General features: G+C 44.2%; 1 protein-coding gene across 6 annotated transcripts in view; it reads right to left on the bottom strand.

Annotated features, from left to right (window-relative positions):
* Window positions 1–6,694: 6,694 nt before the first annotated feature.
* Reps (RALBP1 associated Eps domain containing) overlaps window positions 6,695–26,958 on the bottom strand; it is a 70,043-nt gene continuing 49,779 nt past the window's right edge. For 3 of the 6 annotated variants that reach the window (XM_075695646.1, XM_075695649.1, XM_075695650.1), the window contains 8 exons: window positions 21,934–21,998; window positions 21,266–21,295; window positions 19,380–19,490; window positions 16,383–16,425; window positions 16,147–16,190; window positions 13,301–13,315; window positions 12,263–12,381; window positions 6,695–11,483 (listed from right to left, as the gene is read on the bottom strand). In XM_075695646.1, the coding sequence (XP_075551761.1) occupies window positions 11,312–11,483; window positions 12,263–12,381; window positions 13,301–13,315; window positions 16,147–16,190; window positions 16,383–16,425; window positions 19,380–19,490; window positions 21,266–21,295; window positions 21,934–21,998 (599 nt within the window). In that variant the 3' untranslated portion in view covers window positions 6,695–11,311. The remainder of the gene's footprint in view (window positions 11,484–12,262; window positions 12,382–13,300; window positions 13,316–16,146; window positions 16,191–16,382; window positions 16,426–19,379; window positions 19,491–21,265; window positions 21,296–21,933; window positions 21,999–26,958) is intronic. The other 3 variants (XM_075695647.1, XM_075695648.1, XM_075695651.1) reach the window with 3 other exon arrangements.

The raw sequence follows: 26,958 nt of genomic DNA, 5'->3' as shown, positions 1-26,958 counted from the left end.
TGCGGAAGTAACTTAGTTGTGAGTGGCGCCGGTCCTGTCGTTTGTGTCCTTCTTCAGTCCTTGTCTTTTGCGCCTTGCCTTTACTCATTCAAGCATGAACCGACTAGCCCAAGCAAGTTTTACTTGGACAAACTCCATCGCCTGGCCGAGGATACCGATTTTCGGGCCACAGACAACGAACGCTGCCGGCGAATGCTCGGCGCCGCCGGGATTCGGCTCCGGGCCTGCGCGTCGCCGAGAACTTCCAACGCCAAGCCCGTAAATCCATGGGAGGTGCGAACGGCCGCTTCCAGCGCGAATTCCTCGGCATAAGAGGTCGGGCACACCTGCCGCGTCTGTGACCGGCTCTGGTTCGACGTGAATCTCTCCACGGTGAGCTTGGTGCGGAACTTTGAAAAGAAGAGCTCTGCCTTGCTAGTACTTCGTGAAGCCTCCCCGACGCCACCGACCATGACGACGGTCGGACGTCGAGCATGAGGACCGGATCGACGACGATGACGACTGGTACAAAAGCACTGTGCATAATAAATTGTGATGCAGATACTGTGGCTTGTATGCGTGCGACTTAAGTCACACAAGCCTCAGCTTGTGTGACTTACCGGCCTGGCCGTGTATGTCCTCGCAAAAACTTGGCAAAACTTCGCAAATCTGTGAGCATAGTTAAGTCATGCATAACCTCGCAAGACTTAGCAAAAACTAGCAACGCTTGGTACGAGTCTAGCCAAGCCATGCATAACCACGAAAAATGTAGCAAAACCTAGCAATACTTAGCAAACCGGAATGAACTAGCTCTGCTGCGACCCAGCCTTGCACCACTAGTGCAAACTGCCTACATATTTTTATTAGGACGACAGTCTTAGATGGCTCATGGGTCGAAAAAGCCGATGGTCATCCGGCTTTATGGCACCAAAATTCAAGTGCATGCGCCAGTAAACCATCAATTTCGCTATCAATGGCTTATCTCTATTCACATTGAATGGACACCCTTGCAAATTACCAGTGTGGCCAGAAGCGTCTGCGTGTGGTTACCTCAGTTTTGCTCATATTTGCTGAGCAATGTACACATGTCGTATGACGTATTGAGGAGTGAAGTACGCCTGCGGAACTGGAAATAAAGCTGTTGTTGAAAGTTAGCGCTCTATATTTTTAAATTGTGGGGCTTTACGTGTCAATACCACTTGCCGATTATCTGTAGTAAGGGGGCTCCGGAAATTTAGACCACCTGGGGTTCTTTAACATGTACCTAAATCTAAGTACACAGGCATTTTTGCACTTCGTCCCCATTTGAGTGCGGCTGCCATGGCCGGGATTCAATCTTGCAACCTTGTGCTTAGCAGTACTTAAATGATATTGCGCGACAAAAAAACGACACGGACGTGAGAGAAGACACACCTAGCGCAAGTGTGTCACGCAATATCATTTAAGTAATGGATTACCAACTTGCCCGGAATGCGAGAGAGAGAGAGAGGGCTCTTTATTGGAAAAACAGAGAATTTTGCCGGCGCGTATATAACTGCTGGCATGCTACTCTGTATAGGGATGGGGAATGGGATTAAAAGATTCCAGAAAAGAGTTCGAGAAAAAAAGGATAAAAGTAAATATGAAATGTCCGAGTGGACCTGATACTAATATTTACAGGTGACATGGCGGGTAAACTTAAGCTTTTGTATAGGAAGGATGCAATTTTTAAAGCTTTCCTATTTGACCAATTTCTGTCAGGTAATTGAACAATAAATCCAAAACCCGTCGCTGGTTTGAAGGGCCGGGCATTGGACCTAAGATGCTCGGTAACGTTAACGGTTCGTGGCAAATCATGTCCATTTGGTGCTCAAAAAATTGTCTCTCGTCGCGGTACGCGGGGCATTCTAGTAATATGTGCTCAATTGTCTCTAAGTTGCGACAGTTATCACAGTATGGGTTAGTGGTAAGTCCTATGCTGTACAGATAATTGTTCGTGTATGCCACATTCAGTCGAAGACGATGGTACAATGTCTCTAAGTGTCGAGGAAGTGGTCGTGGAATTTTCGGTCTCATTTCTGGGTCAATGTAACGTAGGAAGTTATCTTGAAGCGGCAGATTCAAGATGCGGTCTTTTTCTTGATAGGCATATTTTTTTGCCATGTTTGAAGCATCGGCTTTTGTAAAATATGTTCTTTTGAACTTGCGGTAATGGAGTCCATTTCTGGCGGCTTCGTCCGCTCTTTCATTTCCCGAAATGCCGGCATGGCCAGGTATCCACTGGAACTTTATGCAATGCCCAGCAATCTTAGCCCTGTGGTGAAGATAAGCAATGTCAAATGCTGCTGGTTGATTATTGCAACGCTTGTGCCTGTTCCAGATACTTTGTAGGGCTCCTTTTGAGTCTGTGAAAATCACCCATGTCCTTGGCGGCTGCTGTCGAAGTACATACACAAGGGCCTCCTTAATGCCATATAGCTCCGCTGAAGTAGATGATGTCGCTCGCTCAAGACGAAACGAGAATCGTTGCCCTGTAGAGGGTACAAAAAGTCCGCATGATGAACGATGTGGAGTTGTAGAGCCATCTGTGAAAATGTGCGTTGCGGCTGCGTATTCTTTGTGCATATATTCTAAAGCTATCTGATAAGTCGCTGCCTGAGGCATTTTCTTTTTCGCACTGATTCCAGGTATATATGGCACGATTTCCAGTGGGGACAGTGTCCATGGTGAAATGTTGCGCGGCATAATTTGTGACGCCTGAGCAGGAATCGAAATAGATATGCTTCCGACGGCCTGCCCAAAGCTAGATGTAGCACGGGTTCTGGAAATATCCTTTAAAAAGTGAGTCTTCGTATGAATGACGTGGCGGAGGTGTATCCGAAGTGTCTCCTGCGAACATAGCACTTCCAGAGGCAGGCATCCAGCTTCTGCTACAGTCCCTGACCGGGACGACCCCTTCGGAAGGCCAAGACATACGCGAAGGCAGTTGTTTCGTGCTGCCTCGAGTTTTCTCTTGCTTGTGGGAGATATTTTGTGCAGGATCGGGAGGTAATATCGTAGTGTTCCGTCGACGTAGGCCTTATGGAGGAGCACCATTGATCTACAGTTGCTGCCCCACTGTGTTCCGGCTAAAAATCGGAATACGTGCGACCATGTGAGGTTCCTATCGATCGTCACTCCAAGAAACCTTTGCGTCTTGACGTATGGAAGGGCACGACCACCCAACACTAGTGGGTATTTGTCCATACACCTCCGCGTGAAAGCCATGGCAACGCTTTTGTCGGGGGACAATTTCAGACCCCTTGGATTTAGGTAGGCCGATATATTTGCTAGCGCTCTCTGGAGGCGTTGTTGGGTGGTACTGCGGGAACGCGCCGCACTCCAAATGCAGATGTCGTCCGCATACAGTGAGATTTTGACGCCAGGGGGCAGGTTTCTTTTCAGATGGAATGCTGCTTTGATTAAGTGCTTAGCAGCCCAACACCATAGCCACTAAGCAACCATGGCGGGTAGTTAGTGCTGCATGTTTGTGTAATTTGCCTTTCTGCACCCCTCTCACTCTGCCTGCACAACAAGGAATTAGAAGGCACCATATATGCAAGCTCATATAGCTACCCTAGTCGAATAAAGTGTTAAAGTAAAAATTCATTCAGTGAACCTGCATACGTCTCTAAATGGTTTTCAAAGATTTGCCACAACCGTCCTAATGTGCCATTAACCACAAAGAACCAGTGGCCATGTCTAGGTGACCGGAAAAAAAGAAAAACAAGTAAAGAGAAAACAGTAGGAAGTAACAACGCATTCTAATGAGAATGTCACAGTAATTTAATGAATGTCTTGCAAGCGTGCAGGCTTTGCCTTCATCCTCTTTAGCGCAGGCTAAAGTGACCGTCAACTTCTTCCCGTCATGTAGTGCTAGCAACCAATAATGCTTATGTGTTTTGTGCACGCAACTGCATCTATTTATGATGAAAGCGTGGTACGACTAACTGTAAAGTAAATCAATATTGCATTACGTTGGATATTTTTGAGCAAGTATTCATAATCGCAAAGCATCCTCCTACTACCTTGACTTTCTTGCAGTGGTGTCTGCAGTCAACAGTCCTCCATAAACCATGATCGACACAACCGCTTATAAACCACTACCAGGCACAGCACATTTCATTTACACCTACTACTACACTGATATAAAAAGGAGCCTGGCACAGCCCTGAGGTGCAAGACGGTTCCACAGTGAACAATGCAGCATGGGCATGAACAACTTTTTTTTTTTATTTCCACACCTTGGCTCCACAACCACAGACACAATCGCAATTGCTTTTTATGCGCGAGATCATTACTGGGCTCTCGTTAGCTTTGCACGAATATATTTTGGCGTGTAGAAAAGACCGTCAGCGGGCGTGTAGTGGTGTTCACCTGAAACACTAACAAGATTTGCACACTACTCAATCTGTCTGCAGCCGAGACGTTCTTAGCAGACAGACAGGCTCAACAATGCACTCAAATTATCAAGCCCCGCTAAGGAGAGAAAATAAAATGGCGGGGCCATTGACAATCTCGAGAAAACAAAGACACAGGACACCTGCAACAACCTCCAAACAATGTCGAGCAAGTGTCTGCATGAACACTATGAAAAATATTTGCTTCTAAAACAACTTCCTCGGGGTGGCTGGCCGCTCAAGAAGCACAAAATGGCTTCACGCGATGCCGTTTTCAGCTGGAGGAAAATGTGGCAGTGGCCATAAAAAATTACACTCGAAGTACTTTGGCATTGGCTTCAAGTCTGCTTTCTGTTTCTTCAAATCCCAGATCCACTACATTTCGTGTCAGTGCCAAAACGTATGGCTACTGCCAACATTTTCCTCCGGATGCTTTACAAGTGCAGGGGGTGGCCCCTGCATGCATGATAAGCTGCCAGAAGGATATGACAACGGGATAACACGCCATTTCAACATATGCCATGTGTGAATGAAAATATTTATACACGCATTCACACATATGTATATATATATATACCACTTTACAACCTATATGCACATCAAGACAGTTGCATATATGCCAGACAGGATGGAGGCTCTCGGGTTGCTATCTCTTCTTCCACTTTCCCTTGCTTTGTACAAGACTAAATTATGTACATATCACTACTCTCTCTCTAGGGAGCCCCCATTTCCAGACCTGGCGCACGGCCAAGGAAAAACCTTACTGCGTGACAAAAACACAGTTCCGACATGGCACGCCTTGGTCTACCATTGTACACAGGTGCCAAATGAAAATGAGGAGGCCCCGGCGCACAAAGCCGACAGCTGTCTGTGGCTTTCGTGTAACCAGTGCTACAAAACGAGTGCTATGCACTGACCGATCACAAGCGGCTTGACGCCTCAACAGCTTGTAACTAAAGCAGATAGGTGTAAAGTACAAAGGTGCACACGGAAGAGTCACATTCAGACTTGCCTTAACCCCATTGTTAAAAATAAAATGATATCATCCATCTTTACCAATGCAACTGTAATCGACTACACAGCGAAATTGGCAGCTTCAACTCATACGGTTGCAGAAGTTGCACTTGTGCTTAGTGTGCAAGACCCCATGCGTGGAACTGCTGATGTTGCTTTACTTCTACTAAACACCCTTGGCACGACACCACAATCCGTATCAAACTCGCAATGAGAACATAAAATGCTTCGACGACTGCCCAAGGACAACTGGACAAGCCACACACGCTGAATGCGGCAGGTCAATGAATGTACTGCTGATTACTTTCAGCCTCAAAAAAATGCTCGATTAAAAAAGATAGGCCACACCCATGTTCAATAAATAACATGCTTAAAATTCATCCAGTAACAAGCCTCAACACTGAGAGAAAGAGCAAGAGTACCCACCAAGGGCTGTCTATTGTAACAATTATTTTCCTTCGACTGCTTCTCATATGTCATCACCCATCACGTGGAGTGGCCAATCCAACAGACAAGAGCAGTTTGCGGGTCAATGACCAAGAAAGAAAAGAACTGCGAAGGACAAACATTGTACCAATAGCTGTACTGCGACGAAAAGCAGAAGTGCCACAATGTATGCAAACAACTCGTCAGACTATACAAGATGTGCAAAGCTCTCTCACAACTGTAACAGCAAACAACTGGCAAATTCTTTTAAGACCACAGAAGCAAGAACACCAAATTTATCACCTGGAGATAATCTTACAAGAGTCTTCCAAAACACAGAGCCAAGTCTGGCAATGAAGCAGTGAAGCATTGATGAATGTTACTCAAAGCAGCCACCAACGTCATAACCAGCAACTAACTGTTCAACTCACCAATACAATAAAAATACGGGGACTTGCACATGTAGCCAACAGATTTAACTTTCTGTGCATATCCAAATTTGTTCTCGCCCAAGGTTTTGCACAGAAATGGATTTAAGAGTGTTCTACAGCCCGCTTCCGTCACTTCGATCCCAGCCGAAGGTCCCGACCAGTTGGCCTTCACAGGATAATTTGAATTTGACCAGTTAGCACGCATGCGCCTGACCCTTTCAGTGACCCAGATAGTGATCCAATTAGTAGCAGTGTCCGTCTCGGCAGAGCTTAGGGGATAGGAAATGTGTTAAGCACATGTCATTTCTCGTTGAAAATGCCTATTTTCGCCGTGCCCTAGGAAGATTTTCAAGCGATAACCACAGCTCACAAAGCTTGACTACTGTATTTACCCAATTCTAATGCTTGCCTTTTTTTTTCTAAAAGAAAATTGGACCGAACATTGCCCGCGCAGTGCACTCGGACAAGAAATCAAAACCATCTTCGCAACATTTGCATGCTTTACCGCACGATACTGTAAAGCGGCGAAGCTGACTTTAAAATACCGTGCGACAAAGCTAAAAATTTTTCTCGCAAAAGATAGTGTGCGCACTAGGTTTATGTTTTGTTAAGGAGCTTTAATACTATTTCTACGTCAGTTTACTACTTTGGACGCATTGAAAGTGTGTGCGCGTTTGATTCGGGGGCATGTTAGCATCAGGCAAATACTGCCAAATGAATTAGCGCGTTTTTGCGTTATTTCTGCATATCGTTTAATATGACCAGCCAGATAATTCAATCAATTTAGTCGGTCCCGTCAGGGTCGAATTATTGGAAGTCTACTGTATTTAGTAGAATGCTTTGGTTTGCTTGTATCCATATTATTGTTTAATGAAGAATTCTGGGGCACCTGAGAGGCAGCCAGCAGCAACTATGCCAGTAAATGGCATCCTGTGGCACTCCGTTCAGCCATAATGCATTTCAAGTCTTGTGTTCCATGACTGATCTCATCGAAGGAGAAAAGAAGAACTACGATATTTTAATACTTGGGCAAGACACTAGGTAGCACAGACTAAAGTTGCAATAAGTGCTCAGTGCACTGTGGCTGAACTCTGTATCGGATGCTGGTTTCACTGATGCCAGTAATCGATTATATTACACAGAGAGCCTAAAGCTCTCCAATAAAACATTTGCCGCCGGCAGCTGCCTCGTTTAACCAAATTCCACAGGCAATTACTGCCGTTAATAAACCTAGCCGTGGACGGAGAACAAATTAGTCTAATGCACAGCTGTTACCATCTACTAGGAAAGGAGAGGCAACGGAGCAGAGAATTTGCAGTTCAGTCGCTCCACCTTATCAGATTTTAAGGTGGAAACGGCAGTTAAGTTATGTGAAAGCGCCCCAATGCTACACCAGCTGCAAAGTACAGTGACAGCCTAAAAACAAGAAAACTGGGCAAATTAGTGGGAAGTATTGCAAAACATTGGTGGCAAATTTGGATGGTATGAAGAAGAGTATATCAGCAGCAAGATAACACCAAAATCCAGTATCCTTAATGTAAATGGCTTACATCATGCACAAATCATACTGTTATGAATTACCTATCTTTTATTGTCATCCAAGTGTTCTACGTAATATGAGATATCATTGTACACCCAACAAGTTATGCGTACACCCTTATCTCCACGCCCCCCCCCCCCCCCCCCATGCCCATTACCATGCCTACATACTGGGTCAAAGTAGCACTCAAGTCGCATAATCCAACCTGATTTCAGGAAACAAAGGCTAAAAAGTGTAATAGCTTGCGTTGAATGGTTTGAAATTTACGCCTTCCAAGTACTCTCTGAAACAATTCGGGCTTTTTGCAAGAAGAATGCTACAGGTATCCCACTATATTGGTTCAATTTGTTGATGTGTACCGCAACACATTCTAAAGATTCTTCATGCAGCTGCGCAAGTTGGACAATTCCAGTTACTTTTGCATGACCTAGTTTTCACAAGTGAGTTGAATTTATTTTTTCTGTGTTCAGATGAGTCGAGAAAACACCTACACATCCATTTAATCCCAGTGTAGAAATGAAAATGCGGTTTCAGCTCACCGTGTGGGTGGGAGCAAGACAGAGGCAAGAAAACTTTACTCGGTTTTTGGACAGATAATGTGACAACTCGTCCTAACCATACCTCCTAAAGCCACTAGGTGGTAACAAAAGTAGCCATACGTGAACAAGCAAAACCTGTAAGCCTGCTGTAAGCCTGTAAGCACTGCTGAACTTTGATGAATCTCTAGTCCCAGGTACAATGTTTGCAAGGAGTGCTTTAGAAGAGATGTGCATTTGGGTTTGGGTAAACAGGGTGCCAAACGCACAAAGAGTGCAAACTGGCTGGTACGACTCGACATGTCTTCTGTCAACTGCCATCGAAAAGTTGCCCAGTGGACAGAAAGGACTCGTATGCACTTGGACACCATTACCACAATGTTTTGCACAAAATAGACAGGCCCCACGCAAATAAGCATTTTAGGAGGCGAATGCCCATCATGCATGCAAGCATAGATGCACATATTGAGTTTCAAACATGGCATGAAAATGCTAAAGCAGCACAATATATGTAAGCAAACTTGCAATAACCTACTGTTTCAGTGAATTAAAACAATTACATACTATAGTTTGCCCACTATATGTTCAAAACATTTCTGAACAACCAGACTCAAACTAAAAGGACAATATGCCTGTAGTCCCCAGAAATTCAAGTCATCGCAAGTCAGTTGTACTTGCATGACCATCCACAAAAGCTGAATCAAGGTCAGACTTGGCAAATTTGCTGTTTTTGCAAATCAAGACTTTGCTTGCCTAATTTTTTATGTTCTTAGGTATGCAGCAGAAACAATTATCCTAAGCCATTGAACCAATTAACGCACAACAGTTCTGAAGTAGCTGCAAGTGACAATCCTTAAGAACACCACACCTCTTCTCACTGGCATTCCCAGCTATGTGTTGAAGCGGCATTTGAATGGCATTGGTGAACAATGGCTCTGCTTAGTCAGAGTCATGATTTTGCTCTTGTGTTGCGTCACAATAAAGGTTTCAATGTGGCCTAAGAGTCATAACTTCGTAAACACTGACAGTGAAGCTAATTCTCCAAATACCCCAATCACGTGGGAACATTTAACATCGTTTTCAGCAAATGACATTTGATACTTCAAATCATGTCAAGTTCCACAGGGTGCTAAATGGCAAAAGTGATGTCTGCTATGCGAAGTGGTGACATTGTGCCAGAATATAAGACACAAAGGTCACATGTGAAAAAAAAATGCATGCAAATTTTGATTAGCCTTAGTTTTAGAGTATTATAAGTGATCAAGCTGTACATATTACATTGAAAGTTAAAACAAGACTCAAGCACAACATGGATCCAGTAAGTTGTCAACAACGTGGCTGAAATGGCAAAGCACGATTAATGCGAGGAAGCTTATCAGTGAATGACCAGGTAAAATGAACAGCAGTTTTGTATTCAAGGAAGTAAAACACCCTTTTAAAAATTAGAAGATCATCATTTGCGTCTTCTTTATTTCTTTTCATTAGTGTACTTCTTTTCTACTGGACGCATCAAGTTAAACACATTCGAATGTGTTATCCCCACATGTATCGATTGTGAATGTTTTTTTTTGTCTTATGTACACCCGTGCAGGAGAGACCTGGTAACATTAAACACAAATGTTACTGACTACAAATGACACCAAATTTTCCCACATGAAAGGGGCAAAACGGCATTCGTGCTATGCAAAACAGCAAACATATATTTACCTTTACATTAAGCTGACATTGCATACAGAGATGTGCACCACACAATGCCAAGCAGGAGGTCAAAAGGCATGACTAAATAAGCAATTGCAATCCAGAAGCAGCCGTAGAGTGAGCCACTTGGCTCACAATAAATTATACATACACAGTTCTGCTTCTTGTAACCACAGCAATGCTAGCATTATGCGACACGAAATGCGCATGACAGTGAAACCTCTTCAGAGCTTTACATAGCAAGGTGGCGTGAATGCCTTTGAAATTATACGCTCACAAGAACTGACAAATGAAAGATTAAATGCCAGATTATTTAGCAGGAGCATGCTGTTTCTCTTCAAAGGGCAAATGCAATGCAATTATGGGCAGACTAAAAAGCTTAGTTTCAGTAGCGCCAATATAAAGCAGCCTCCGTGCACAATTTTACAAGTCAAGCATCAGTGGATGCCCCAAACTGTTAGCAAACTGGAATGTTTTTGACACCAGAAGGACAGACAATGCCATATATGCTTCCCAAAAACAATGCTGGCAGACAATGCTTGGAACCAGTGTGGTGCCACCTCAGTGATTGGGGAGCACTTGCAGCATGCTGAAGGCCTCGGAGGCCATGTGGCATTTGCTAAACCACTGTGTCATCAGCTAAGAGGCTATTTAAAGGCTGTTAATAATAATAATAATAACAATAATAATAACAATAATAATAATATGGTAGACAATTACCAGTCCTGCAGCTTTGCCAAGATTGCTTTGACACTGTGTACTACTGTCGTGTGAAAGTGGCACACAAAGGAAAATTTCGTGTGAAAAACAAAGTGAAATTTTGTTGCAGTTGGCCTTTCATAAAAAAAAAAAAGGAAAAAAGAAAGAGTGAACACAGGTGAAAAAGCAATGGGGTAATAAGACAGGAAAAAGAAAAAAGAAAGCAGACGGCAGTAACACCCGCCCAGGTCTGCTAACAGGCACAAATTGACAGCTGTGACCAGCTGCAGCGGCGACGGGCTTTATTTAACCGCGATTGGCTAACACATGCTTCACGGAACTTTTGTTACCTTGCTGGCCCTCTCTCACTCTCTCTCGACACCAAATTTCAATTTGTTATCCTTTTTTTTTTAAACCTTCCAGTAAAGTAAAAGGAGAGGATTTTAAAACCAGGAGAGGGGGGAGGGATTCTGACAAATTGAGCGGTCCTCCAGCAGTGTTAGGAGCGCCGAGGGGGAAGGTGTAGAAATGGGAGTGATGGGGCATTCTCTTCAAATGCTGCTGCTTGCATCAGCAAGAGAAGGGCTTGAGGTTCTCCAGCTGTAGCTCGAGTGAGAGTCTTTCCTCAGTGGCCTCCACCAACTCCTGGTTCAGCTCGGTGTTCAGGAGCATGAGCATGTTGTTCCGCTCGCGGTGGGCCCGCACTGCCTGTTGCAAGCCATACTTCTCGTTTGGAATGGTCCTGCGGCATGGGAATGTAATATTAGAAAGCCACCTTCCTAGACCAGATGTCCAGCACGCAGTCCACTATTTCTCGCACTACATTGTAGTTGCTAGTAGATGCACCAAGGAAGTTGCACGTGACAAACTCTTCAGTCACATGAACATGTCCAACCTCTGCTGGATTTGTGGCGAGTTTTAAGCCAATGGTGGTGGCTAAGCTACTGGAATGTGGTGGTATTTTATGCATTTTAATTTGCAGAAAATGCATTTGTGCACTTTCTGGACTCTGTTAGCCTTGCATAGGTTGACAATATGGGGACTAAAAAGGTTCCAAAAAATTCTGTTAATGTACGATTGTAGTTTAATGATGTTTAATTGTCAAGAGATACGAAAGTATCTTATTGCGGCAAGAATTTCACTGTCTCAGGCTTTTGTTATTGCAGGGTTTGACTGTATTCTGTTGTGTCAGCTTTTTCTTTAGAAAGACTCGTGCATTTTTATGTAAATGACTTCCAAACAGTACTCCTGGTCTCAATGTGCGAAAATGAGTATGCAAGTGCAGAAAAAAAAAAGGGGGGGGGGGACATGAACAAGAGGGCCTTTCAAAACAGACATAGCCACAAGGCTTGGCAGTGGCAAATGCAACGCCTTTCACTTCTAAGGGTTTCATGTTTTCATTCTACCGACACCTAAACGCATGTTCCTAGAACTTCTTAAGCTATCTAGAATTGCTATTTCCTGTGCACTGCAGAGCCGAAATAGTTTCGCTCAGTAATGAATTGGGGCTTATCGACTCACTTCATTTCAGTGGCTGCCATGGCTGGCGGTGCCTTGCGTCGTTTCTTTTTCTCGCTGGCATCATCAGTCTGGTCGACTAGTAGCATTGCACTGTCATCAGTGGGAGCTGGACTAGAGTCCTAAAGGAGGGAGACGAAGCAAGAACATGGCACACTGTTGAAGACTAGAAAGGTAGAACAAAAGCTGATGTCAACAAATCAACGAATATTATAGATGTAACACTGAAATGTAGAAAGATGTCAGTACATGTTAGAGATCACACACAGGCAGAAAACAGCTTTTTTTTGTTAAGATTAGTAAAAACCAGCAGAGCTCACCCCATTGTATAATACACCCAACACATAACCAGTGGTCCATTAGAGTAAAAGAACAGGTGTCAAGGTGCAGTAGAGTTTAGACAGTAGCGGCAGTAGACAGATAGCGATGAAAACAAGGAAATTTGGAGCCATAGGATGTGGTTGGCTTATGCAGGACAGGGATAATAGTGGCCTCTGGGTGAGGCCTTTGGCCTGTAGTGGACTTGACATTGGCTAATGATAATAATGATCATGCCGTTGCTGGCAACAATCAACCAGTCTTTGCGTCTTCCCTATAGATTGCACATCTTTGCAATGCAACTAGGGATTATTCGACAAGAAAATAAGGCTAAGGGAAAGTACATGCCACTACTTTGTAGAATGGCCCCTAGGCGAAAATTCGGCGTACCATCCATGCAAGTCTTTCAAATGGTTTTGCGATACTATGAGAACGCTGGGATAAGTTCAGCGTGTGTTGAACGTGGCTGGACACCTGGCGCAACTGGTCATGAATGAGCAAATATTACCTTTTATGAATTGAGCCTTCTTATGAAATCCTGGTTCTCAGGTAACACATCCAGCGTTACTAAATGCTTGCATGTATTAAACAACATATCAGCTTATTGGCCACCCTACACACAGATGCCAATAAGTTAATTAGCAATACTGAGTCAATAGCAAACCCTGCATTATGCAAATGCAAGCACACATGCACACACACAAAAAATTAGGGTTTCATTACCAAGTCATCGAGGAACTGAAAGTCAGAAAGGAAAAAAAACTCAGTCAGAATATAGCACACACAATCTGCGTTAAAACAGGTTACAAATTTGCATGCTATAACGAAAAGCATTTGCAACATAATGCTATCATCAAAAGAAACGTTTTTTTAATGAGTAAATTGCCAGTGGTGCAATTGACAAGTTGGTGGTCTGATTGGCAAGAAATGTGACAAGTGCAATAAATCAACCATCTATGCCACACAGCACCCAACATTTCAAAATAGCGGTGCTTCATGCCTTAAAATTAACACACAGGTGAATAGATCCTGTCCACATTCGTGGACACCAACTTGAAGGGCCTCTACTATAAAATTTGCAACTAAAGAAAGCAGTCTGGAGTGAGTGAAAACTTTACTGAAAGCAGTCTACAAAATTATGGGAAATGCTCCTTCGGTTTGTCAAACAGATAAGAAGTGGCAATCTCGTGAGGCTAAAAAAACACACACACTTTGAAGAAGTGTGGGAAAGTTAATGTTGCAATGTCTTATGAAATGTACAGCAAGTACCTCTTCCTTCTTTTTTTAATGGTGTCTCTCGTAACAAAAAATGCGAAGCAAAATATTCACATTTACTTACTAAAATAAGGTTAAATAATAGCTTATTTCATTCATGTGACAAGCAGAATGATGCAGGCTATGCCAAAGTTTGGCATCCATGTTTATGAACCTTAAAGCAGCCTCGGCAAAGAGACGCGGTGTCCTTCAACCTGCCATTATTGAAATTTCTCGCTTTCCCAAAGATTCTGAAGTATGAAGCTGAACAATGAATGTTTGATGACAATAGTACCACCAAAGATATTTTGTGCTAAATTTCAAATTATACCTTTTCTGAGGCAGACATATCTGATGTTGGGTGCACTTTACATGGAGTTTCTAAGGTACAGTTACTTTAGAAATGGTTTCGTACAGAATGCTGCTACAAGTATCACTCTGCAGAGTTTTGAAAAATTCACTGACAATTACGATACTCCCTAACACGAAATTTCAGTGCAGCTCTATGTGCAGCTCATTTTGAGATTTAATGAGGCCAAGAATTCAGAGAGACATGTAGCATTGTCGGCGATTGGCGAAAATCTGATCTGCAGGTCAAGCACGTCGGCTTTTATACATGACTCGTCGAAGGTTCCAGTGTAACACCTGGTGCCGCATGGCTTCCGGAAAGTACTACCCAATTTGTGTTGCGCATACAATCAGATCATAATTGCAAACCATGACAATCGAAATGAGCGCGAATGAGACCAAACCACACTATTATCGTCTGCTCGCGTCAGCGCGACCGAGAGCTGACGCGAGCAGACGACAATAGTACGAAACGAGCGATTGGGCAGGCCCGCATGATCCCATTCTCCAACACGCATGTCACTGAAGGGACTGCTCTCCACTATTGGTGGTTTGCGTCTTTCATATCCTGCTCCGTGCTCACTCATTCATCTTTTGCTGTGCTTGTTCACACGACTGTGCCACCGACGCTCGCCGCAGGAACAAGCGCCTAAGACCTGCGCTCGAAAATGTTCCAGGAGTTTGGGGAGCACATGGCACGCAGCTGCCAGAAGTGTTACTGAAGAAGGCAGCGAAGTGTGTGGCATGAGCTTTCCGCCCGATGACACTGAACAAAGCCGTCAAACTCGAGGAGTATCACAGCATGATGAAGTCATCTTGCAGTACAAATGCTTCAACGGACAAAACACCACTTCGTGTCATACTACTCCCTATGAGTCAGAACAGTGAAACGATCGTTAGTATGATTCTTCAATTCTTATCTCTGGTAGTTTGCAACAGCTTGTAAAAACACCTGAGATGCAGGCTGGGGAGCACTTCCAGAAAACCACTCTGGAAGAGTACCATACATAGCCTGATCATATCTGGCAAAACAGCGCCAAGAAAACAATCAGCTAAGCACTGAAAACCGAGAGCCACCATATTACAAAAATGCACCACATCCAATAAGTTGGAATGTATATACAGCAAAGCTTTGTGTGAGTGCATAAAGAGCCGGAACATGTGTGTGTTTGTTGAATATGCCTGCACAAAGTGACACAGAAGGCCTTGTTCAAGAACTGCAGAGAGAGACAGAGAGAGATGAGATATTTCAGCATTTAACTTTCCAAAAATTCGAATGGCGTTTTATCAGTGCTTACATTTTAAAATAAACTTGGAATTTATTGCCCCCTGACTTTCACCACTTATCGTATGTGTGTGTGTGTCTATATTATATATATATATATATATATATATATATATATATATATATATATATATATATATATATATATATACCAAACACAAATTATAACATGTCATTGATTTCCACAAGCTGCTTATGACATCTGCAGCCTAATCTTCCAGGTAACAATGTCTATCACCCAACCTAAAACTTTAGAACTGCATTTAAAGTTAAAGGAGTACTGACACATATTTTCGAAGTTGTAGCAACTCTACAACATGATGCTCACACAAAAAAGGATATCACATATAGTAAAAGGTTGTACTTATGGGATACAATAATTTGACAATAAAGTTGGTCTCGAAACTCCAGCACTGGTGTCCACTGTGACGTCATCGTTATGACAAAGTGCAGAATATTACTGGGACAGAGCGAGCCAGTGTGTGACCACATCAAGATGCACCCCTTTTCCCAATATCAAAACCAGTTCATCGAACAAGTATTGAACCAAATTAATTTGGGCACTCTGATTTATTCCACTTTCTTTTACGGCTTGGAGCGCTTGGACCCCCATTTTAATTAAAAAAAAAAAATGTCTGGGTACTTAAAAGAGTAAAAAACAAAATGAAAGAGGGGATCGTACCTCATCAGAATACTCAGACTCCGACGAATATGGTGATGGCAACACTGAAAAAGAGAAGGGAAGCCAAGATGCATCGCACTTTCTCATCTTGCAAGGAGAGAGCACTTACAAAATGTGACAAACTAATCAGTCGTAAAATATTACAAAGTATACTAGAACTGCAGCAAAGAAGCCTGCTTCTATAGAAGTTTGCTACGCTAGAAGGCTCTGAACTAATGCAACATGTGGCTACTCACTGTATTCAGCCGAAGGCTTCTTGTAGACCTCAAATGCACCAGGCTGATGGAAAAAACAAAAAAACAAACATGCTTTGAATCAAGCTACCAATTGAAAGTACCTAGACAAAAAAAGAAATATGTACAGTAGAGAACCTTGTCGATATGTTTTTTTAAGGGACCACAGAAAAAAAAAAAAATCACCGGCAATTATGATACTCACTAATGCGAAATTTGAGCGCAGCTCTATACGCGTTTTCATTTCACGATATATTAGCTGCCGCAGACAATCTGTCTCATGCGGCACGTTGAAAAGTGAAGCGCGGCGCAACTGCCTTGCTGATCTGGAGATTGTGAGAGCCAGTGTGTGGGTGACGCATGGGCGCGATTCCCAGCAACCGCCGCCAGACGACGCGCACTACTCTAGCGCCATCTTGTAGCCGTCGTCACTGCACTACACTTTTCTTCTCATGCTTTCGCCGTGCCCTCTTCAGCTTTCTGCCTCACGGTTCCACTGCACCCTCCTCTCCGCTTTCCTCCTTGCGTTTTTCATGCCCCGTGGGGCTCCGCGCTCACTTTCATCTTTCGCTGTGCCCGCTTGCTTGGCCCCTGATGCTAATTGTAGGAATGGGCACCTAACTAAGAGCTGTGTTCTAAAAAAACGTAACGGCTGGGAAAACATAACCAGTGACGAAGGACCCATATGGCCACAGCACCTGAGACATACCATGTTTCGTGACTGCAGCATCTTCTAAAATGCTTCACCACATAACATAGCTGCATTGTGGCGAAGCTGACCCTACGGAGCCAACAAGAACAACCATGCTGTGCCTTGCGTACCTGGGACTCACGATCGCATACTTCTGGTGATTTGTACATCCGAATTTGCCTCTGCACTGCTACATTTATGTGATGATGTATTTGAGTGCAATGTAACATGTGGAAATGTTACAGAATGGTGATGTATCAAACGGGAACATAATACATAGGAGTCAATGAGCTTTAGGTGGGTACTGCCAAAACATGACATAGCAGCTGGGACAATGCAACAGCGAGGGATGTATCAACGGGATTAAACTGTATAAAGAAAGAAAAAGAAAGAAAGGAGCAGCAGTTTACAAGGCTACATAAATTGCAACAAGATTAGAAACACTAAGAAAGAAATAGGGATGAGTACTGTGCCTACCAAAAAATAAATATGGTAGCCCACTGTGACCATGACAGAAGTTGCCATAAGGCCTTGTGGCCATGCTGCAGTGGCTTGCACCAACTTGCTTTGAAGAACCCTACAGAACTTTTAGTAACACGGTAAATAAACCTACCCATTTGCACAATCATTTCGGCCAATTACTTCAATGCACGCAGATGGGAGCTTAAAATTTCTGAAGACCTCTTACTGAAGACCTCTTACTAACCCCGTCACTGCTCGACATCCCTGCCACTTCCTGCACTAATTATGGCACACTGATAATCACAACAACAAATTGGCCAAATTTCTCTAGGCTTCATAATTATGCACTGCTTACCCGCGATACCAAAACCAGAGAAATCAGATAAGGCAGTGGCGTCACTTTGTGGCGGAGAACAGTACCACTGCGATAATGCTACGGTCTTCCAAGATGAAGTGGCATGACATATCGATCTTAGAGGTCATGCCGATACCGGTGTTCAGCACCATGATGGTTGGTGCAATGTAGGCATCGCTCCACATTGCCCGAGTGCAGCAAGGCGTTGAGTGGAGTACAGATGACAAACAGGAGGGAGATGATTGCGTAGGTTTGGCAGGGACAGCTCACTCATACAAGACACATTCAAATAGCTTACGTTAGAAAAGACTCATGAGGTAATTCCTTATCATGCCAAAGACCCCCTTGAAGAGTACCAAGGATTTTACGAGGTCTGAACTTTTTGCGATACCAGAACAGGCAAGTGGCCAATACTACAGAGGCGTAGTGGTAAGCAGTGGGCTATAGTACTACAGTAAAAACTCGTTAATTTCAATTCCGAAGGGATGCTACAAAAATTCAAAGTATACAAATTCGAACTAACAAAAGTCAGAAAAATCCGACAAGGCGTCAGCACATTGGCGTGAATAACAAGGTCTATACTTTGAAGCATTGGCACAGCCAGCATAACTGGATGCAGCTAACGCGGTCCAATTTATCCGACGTCGAGATGGCTCTTGCTCCATCAGCACATTCGTCACGCCGACTGGCGCGGAGAAAAAAAACAACTGCCGCAGTTTCGCCTGAAAAGCGAAGCATCGATTGCGATATCAAATTAGTAGATAGCTATATGAAGTAAGGATAGTAGTTTTATAGGCTTTATAAGCTTGTAAACATTCGCTTACTAACTAAATTAACAAGTACGGTGTCATGCGCGCACAGGTAGACATGACATCTCGCTCTATGACCGCAGAAGTTAGCTGAAAAATGTTGGAGTGAGGAATCGTGGTAGTGGCAGTGAGTGAATTGACCTTCGTACAGCTCTCACTTAATGCAAACGGCAATACGCGCCCTCTGCAAACATCGCAGATCCCTTTGAAGATGAGGCCCACACGGGCACGCACTTGGGCCACGTCGCTGATCACTTTCAAGATTGCTTTCAAGCAGAACTACCTTCTAACATGTTTCCATGGATAACCCGACAAAGCTTGACATATCAGATTTGATAACCCCAAGTTTGATACCTTGAAATGCTGACTTAAGCATCGGAAACGTAATGCAAAGCCAGGGAGCGAGCGAGCCGCTCCGTAAACATGCTGGTCGCCCCAGCGTACTGCACGTGCACAGTGATGTCTTCACTCGACCGCTGGGCCCGCTGGCCCATAAAGCTGCTGAGCTATAACTATGTAATAACTAAAGCTTTAAATCTCTGCTAAGTTGCAGACAAGGTGCACAAGGCAATAAAGAAAACCTAAATCAGTATTAGTTGCAACAGAGAATAAATATGGTCACATGATCGCAAATACTTTGGGCATATTGAGATTAAACATTCAAGACACAAAGAGATTGTTACCTGAAGTTGCTGAACCGGACCGCTTGCAACATCACTGCGCGATTCAGCAAACTGGTCAAAGTCTGCAAAGTCTAGTGCTCGAGGTATATCTCCCGTGAAGCTCTTTGTAGCCTGCAAGTGCATACACTCGTTGACACATCACAATGCACAGCGTTTGGAAGGGAAGCAAACACTATAGCAATTTCACCACGAGATGAAGACGACAACTCCCGTTGTCCCTGCTGAGTTATACTGCATAAGACTGCTGCATTAGAGCAATGGCTACAACAAGTGCTAGGAAATCAGGAGCACGATAACCCCATGTTCACATTACAGCACGTGTATGTCTTCCCGTGCATATAGGTCAAATGTGCAAGTTTGTGTGCCATCCAAAACATGACTAGTCGCTGCAACAACCACAGCCAACCATGTTCTAATATTTTCGCACAGATAACCCGACAAAGCTTGACATACCAGATTTGATAACCCAAGTTTGATACCTTGATATGCTGATTTAAGCATCAGAAACTTAATGCAAAGCCCATAGTTGCGGGGCAATTCAGAAAAGCGATCACTAATTTAACTCGCAAAAGATTTCATTATATTTTTGAAACAAATGTACACTTCACAATCATAAATAGAGGCAAAAAAGTTGTTCTAATTTTCCTTGATGTGGAATGGTGTTTGGTCTTTACGGGGTTAGGTGACAGCCGCACTAGCAAAATGAAATTTTTGCCCATAACGGCAAAGCAGTCATGCGATAGCTGGCAAAATATGCCCAGTGAGTCATTAAACTGATGCAGCGTTTGTTGAAGTGACTATTCGCAAGCCAGCAATATCCTGACGAGAAGTGCGAGTCACATTTGTTCGTGGAAGTTGCACTAGGCAGTAGTGAAGTGGAAAGACTCAGCTTTTTTTCCTCCTCCTACCTATCCATACTTATCTACTCCTTTCTACTAAAACAACTCTTACATTTCTTATTACCGAATTCGTTTGGCTTTTCTCAAATTTATGTTTCAGTTACCAATTAATAGGCCTCACGCTATCCTTGAAGAAAACAAGACGATGGCGCCGTCCAGTAAACATGAGAAAAAAAAAGAAGAAAGCTGAGCACTAGACGAAGACGATGAGAAGGAGATGAAGCAGACGTGCCCAATCAAGTCTGGCACTTACAGCTGACAGCACTTGGTGTTTTTAGCACTCTCGCATGGTGCTGCACACTCATGTGAGCACCATGCATGTAGTGGTATCCATTCGGCTCAGACAAGCACGATACATGTGCTTGCGATCCTGTCGTGCAACGCGTGCCAGCAGATGACAAAGAGCGGGCCATTCAGTTCGGGCGCCATATTGCGGCAGACGATTACGGTGGAAGCCGTGTCTTGGACAAAGCTACTTTTACTGCTAGAATCTGGTTGCTCATCAGGCAGCAAGGACGGCTCAACTGATCATCGACCCCAAAGCAGCGAGGCAGCAACGTATGTGAACGATACTGCGCATGTCTTCCCACTAGTGCGACTGTACCTTTGCAGCACAATAACCAGACTACCACATAAATCTACTGCAAAATTGTAAAATACCGCATATAAGAGCTTCAATATAATACAATGGGCTAATTTTTGGAGCGGTGAAATTTGTCTACATACAACCCAACAAAAATACTTCCTTTTCTTGGAGGATGGGGGGGAGAGAGGGTTATGTTGTTACAACATAACACAAGAAGTAAATTTGATGGGTCAAAATACAGAAGACCAGAATTCTACTACCACATTTATATCATTCACTTGCAACCTTAAAACGTATCTATTTCAGGTCACAACACTTGCAGAGTCCATAGCAAAACACAACATCAAGCAAAGGTAAGTAAAGTAAGCAGTGAAACAGCCTCTGCAAGCCTGAGCACTTACAACCTCCTCATTGTCTTCATTCTCCTGTTCCTGAGAGTCAAAAACAAGTAAATCAGGACAAAGACGGCCCTGTGTTGACAATTTGATTGAGGCCACCAGTTCTATCTGCATCTCCGGCAATGTTCAGACTATGTACGAATTGCACAGATATTTTGATGGAAGCACAGACTCAAAAAGCCCGACTATTTTGTTCAATGGAGCTTCAACAGCATGATCTTCACAATAGACAAACTACCTGTTGAGAGGCCTCCTACTTTGTCAGATCCAGATGCAACGCTTCACATGTGGGTAATGAGCGCCACAGTTTTGGTTTTCTTTTTTAGATGCCTTTGTGCATCCCTGCTTAGAGCAACAGAGGGCCAGCAGAAGTAGTGCTTCTGCTTGCCTAGTATTTTTTGTGTATGCGCTGTGTTGGCACTAATTTTTTTTTTTGTGGCTACCATGACTGAGCAGATGATGATCGACAACCTTGTAATGTCATTGGCCAGTCATCCATACTGTGAGACAAGAGCAAATGTGAACGACCAGCAGTGTTCACAATCGTAGCTTTACTAACACCCACTACAGGCAATGTGACAAATGAACATTGTGTGGACATTGCGAACAAAGTCTAAACATGGCTTCAGAATCAAGTGCAGTAATAAAAAATGGCAACGAAGTGTGCATACATTTCCTGGAGAGATCCTTGGGGGAACAGCAGGTGGGGCTCCCAAACCCTGTGGGTTTGCCTTGCCTGCAATGCAAGTGAGGCAGAAAATGTATTCTCTTTTTAACCAGTGTGCATGTTAACATATGCTTTACACATTGTTAGCTGTCACACCGCAAATTTCTCACTAAATTGTACCCCCATATGTGAAGCCTAGGAGAGGTTACCAACCTCGCAGTGAATTTTGATACGCCATAGCTGCCACATTCGGTACTGCTCGGTGCTAATATCATCAGGTTCTTGTGCCATCATCAGTCGCCTTTGTAACCACCCTGACTTCGCAACGGCCACGCTTTGCACGATGTCGGAATTACGAAAGCAGCGTTCGGCTATTTTTAAAAGAAAAGTGATCGTAGCTTTTGAAACCATCGGCAACTATGCTGCAGGGCAGCTGTGATTTGAGGTGTTCTACAAAACCCTTACTGCATGAATTTTTATTTTCATGAGAAAAAGCGAAGCCTTTGGCTAGGGCAGATATACCTAACCAGACTCATTTTTCAAACTCTCAGTTGCAAATTTGTGATTGCAATTTTATTAAAATTCCGTGAAGCTATCTTTGATTGACTATTCGTACTTTCAATATCTAGGCTGAATCATTTACACACTTTGGCTTTAAGTTATTTTTTTTTTGCACAGCTTTTATGAGCTGGGCAGAAAATCAAAAGAAGATGTTCCTCTTCTTCCAAGCTATTTGTTGCTTCTACAGTGAAAACTAGTTAAACCGTAGTTGGCCGGAGCTTGGAAAGTGTACATACTAAACGGTAGTACTGCTTAACTGAAATAGCACGAGATCGGCCCCTTACCTGTCAAAAACAGAACTCTGAGAGAGTGCGATGAAAGGGGAAAAACATGCAGTCTTTATTTACTTTGCACTACAAACGTGTTATTTTTGTTTGATGCCGTGGCGGCCTAGCAGCAACGACAGCAGCCTCAAACTTGCTGAAGCTGTGAGCCAGCTTTTCAGCCAGCCCCCTCTTCTCGGCGAACACTCGCATGGCAGATTACTCATTGCCGCTGCATATTCTCCGTGCACAGGCGCGGTAGCATTGCAGAAGTCGCGGGTCACTTTTTCATTGCGGGGTGCTGTTCTAGTCGCGACGATTGCATTCATGAGGCTGACGTAACGCGCAGCTTCTGCCACTGTCGGGCCTGAATCGCCTGTGCGGTCGCTTTCCGTGTCGTCCTTATCACTGTTGCTAGGCGACACTTCAGCAACAACAGAGGCAACGATGCCGAGAAGTCGAACCTTGTAGTCGACATCTCTTTGCGGTCTCAGCAGCGCTGCTGAGCAACTTCTTTGCATTTCAAATGCCACACACCGTAGTCAACAGCAGACCCACGTGTGCCAGCGCCGACTTTTCATGTCACTTCGATAGCATGAACAATGTCTAATTTTTCTTCTATGCTGAGCACCCGGCGTCTTCTTTATCAGAGTTTCGGCGTGATGTGAATTCTCGCTTGCACGACGCCACAATGCTCTCTGGCATGGCGCCGAAATGATGTTCATGTGGTTTCATGCGCAAATGCACAGGGCGTTTGGAGGCCGTTGTGCTGATCTCTGAGGCTTGTTGTTCTGCCAGGCCGCCTGATGGAGACGACGCAATACGGTGTTTGCGCAACGAAAAGTGGAAACACTACGTGTTAAACGATACGCACGCAATAAGCTGGTACGGTTTATGCGGATATAAAATGCATTATGTTCAATGGCGGCTGAGTCGGGGATTTGACTTTACTACTTTTAAAACGAAACTACTGTTTAAGTGGGTACGGTTTAACGAGGTTTTACTGTATTATTATTAGCACTTGCAACCGAGCAGACTCCATGCTATCTTCTTTATTGTAAATACTGTTGGCATTTTTGTTTTCTTAACTATTTTGCACCGATAATGGTTAGAAGAAAATGTATAGCTCATGCAAACAATAAATCTTGCTGCCAGATGTGTTCTTTTCTGAGGAAACGTATCTCTACCGTCCTCCACAAAACAACACATAACTGCATGCTGTGTCATACATGATACAGCAATTAATGCTTGCCTCACGTAACAACCTAACTGTGTTTCTTGATCGAAACAACACAATCACAGTAGGCTTATAAAAAGTAAAACGGCCTTATATTTTTTGTGAGCTGATTTGAAGTGTATATATAGCGAAAATAACCTCTTTTATTTATGAAATTCTTGCACATTATGTGAGAGTTGCTGCCATAAATTTTGTAAAAGAAAAAATAACACAAACATTATTTCCAGCGCTAAAGTTGCAATGTATTTCATTGCTAGGAAAAACAAATACAGGGTGAATACCATATTTTTGTGTGTATGTTAATAAACCTTAATATAACAAAGTACCGTATTTACTCAAATCTAGGCCGACCCCGATTCTAAGTCAACCCCCTAAAGTCCGAAGGCGAAAAAAAAAGGAAGAGAAAATATATATATATTAGCTCGAATGTAGGCCGAACAAAAAAAGTGAGGACAGCGTTCACAAAATGCAAACAGCATTTATTGAATCGGAACGTGCAGAGCTCATTCAACGTCGTCATCGCTGTGTTCCTTGTCACTGTCACCTTCAGTCTTCAAACAAACTATCTTCTGTACCGTCAAGAGCATTAGATATGCTCCCCTTTTTAAAGGTGCGCATGATCGAAGTACCTGGGATGTCGTCCCATGCTGCAGCTACCCAGCTCGCCAGCTGCAATAGCGAAGGTTCGACAATGCCTCTGCGGCTATCACAACTTTTCGTTTGAAAGCGGCACTGTAGTGGCATCTCCTGCTTGGTGCCATCGCAATAACACCCTGCCACACGCCGATAGGGCTGACAGGACACAGGTCAAAATAGCGACCTCGCTTGTGTACGGTTGGCTACTGGCACGGCTAGTAGCTGCGATACTGACTTTTCTAGATGGCGCTAGCTATGCGCCATATTTAGCAGTTTCAATTAAAAACTGGTGCGTTTCTTAAAATCCTCTTTGAATGTGGAAAAAAAAAAAAACTATCGGCCTAGATTCGAATAAATACGGTAAGTAAAACTGGCAATTTGCTTCATTATATCGCAAGTACAGTTGACGATTGATTTTTCTTACAGAAGAAGGGGCCGCAGAATTTTCCAAATTATCGGGCAATCAAAAAAAGCGCATTTGAAAGAGAAGACTTATTTACTTGTATTTTTTAAACTAATTTTGAGAAATTTGGGAGTCGGCAACAAATGATACAGTTTCCTGCCACGTACATCGACAACACCTTCTTGGCAGTACGAATTAAGTGAAGCCAGCCACGCTTTCGTGTGCACTTTGCCCCCGCAGCTGATAGCGTTGCCCACACTAGCAGTATCATAAAAAATGCCGACAGCGGGGAGCAAGTGCTTCATCTGCCTCTTGCTCCAACAAGTCACCGAAACACGAGATTACGCAGCCTCCAATACTAAACATGCGATAAGGCAGCTTAAATGGTGCCACGCCGTCTATGCACGTCCGCTGTTTTGCACACGCAGCATATTACATCTAAAGCAGGGTGTGCAGATGTGTATGCGCTCAGCTGCACTTAAGGGGGCAATACACTCCTACGTAACGCGCGCGCTCGTCATGGCGACGTTACGTTGGCGAAAACACGACCCTCTACAGTCCGGCGGCATCTGGCGCCGACGCGACCGGCGGCATTCAGCGCGCTCGGACGTCGTTCGGTGCCGAATGCAACCGACTGCATTTCACGCCGACCGCGCCGAGCAAGTTAACGCCTAGCGCTGTCTCTCGTCGAGGTAGAGACTCACTACTCGGCAGGCTGAGCCAGAACGAGATGGCCTCTTCGCAAGGAAGCGTGCCCGACCTGTGCGGCTCCAAAACCGAAATGTTTCTGGACGTCGTCCAGCAACACCCTTGTGTCTACGACACCAAAAGAATGGACTACTGGGATGCGGAGCGGGAAAACAACGTGCGGGAGCAGATACACACGTACTCCGGCCTCTCAAGACTACGCACGTGTGTGTATACGTCTCCGGATATGCTATACAGTCAGCGCCTGTTTGTTTGTCTTGTTTTCCCTGTTTCAGTCGAAGAGTGCCTGAAACTATGGAAGCAGCTGAGGGACCGCTATACTCGTGAACTGAAAGCTATTGAAGCGACGAAAAGGAGTGGCAGCGGCTACGTGTCTGTGTTATGTAGAGAAACCTGTTCCTCTTGCGACGCAGACGACGCGACACACGGTCCGATTCGGTGTCCGATCCGGCGTTCGACGCGCTGGAATCGAAGTGTTTTGCCGTGTTGAAGTGCCGGATCGGACGTCCAGCGTGCGACAAACCGGGCAGATTTTCATAGTCCGACGCGTCCGACAACCGCACTGTCGTTTGGCCGCAGCCAATGACAGCGTGGCTGGCATGTGACGTTCTCTGACGTTCCCTCCACGGAGGCGGTGCCAGCTGGCCGGTTTCTCGCAGTCTTTTTTTTTCTTCCTTGCCTGCTGCAGTTTGTTTCCGAAACGAAATAGTTACTGGTTCAGTAAAATTATCTCGAATGTGTGCCTGTTATGCAAAGCAGCGCCTAGTACACTAGCACCAAGCTACTGGTGCGATCGGGAGCCGCGACGCGAGGGCATTTCGCGGGCAGACAGCACACACCGACTGTCTGAGCGAGGCTGCTCGCTTCGCTTGTACGTTTGCCCTTCGCAACGACTGCGCCGAGTAAACCAATTGTATTTAATTACGGGCAACCTAAGTGTACAGTGTTAATTGTTTTGGCAAAAATAAGCGCTTTTTGACGAGCTCGCGTTGGATCGCCATCGCCGTCGGCCGCAGCGTCCGCCTAGCTAAGCCTACCGGCCCTATCACTGGTTGTTGGCGGAGCCGTCGGTAGACAACGTGCCGTCGTGAAGTGTTCAGTCACTCGCAGCGGCATAATTTTATTGACAGTATTCGCGTAAAGCGAAGCAGTGTTGTGCAGAGTTGTTTGTATTGTGTTTCTCGACGTGGATATGAAGTCAAGCTGGGGGGCTGTATCTGG

The sequence above is a fragment of the Dermacentor variabilis genome, chromosome 6 (assembly GCF_050947875.1).
Source record: "Dermacentor variabilis isolate Ectoservices chromosome 6, ASM5094787v1, whole genome shotgun sequence".
Lineage (NCBI taxonomy): Eukaryota > Metazoa > Arthropoda > Arachnida > Ixodida > Ixodidae > Dermacentor > Dermacentor variabilis.
Note: the sequence above shows the minus strand (reverse complement) of the source record. Positions and strands in the feature narration are given on the sequence as shown.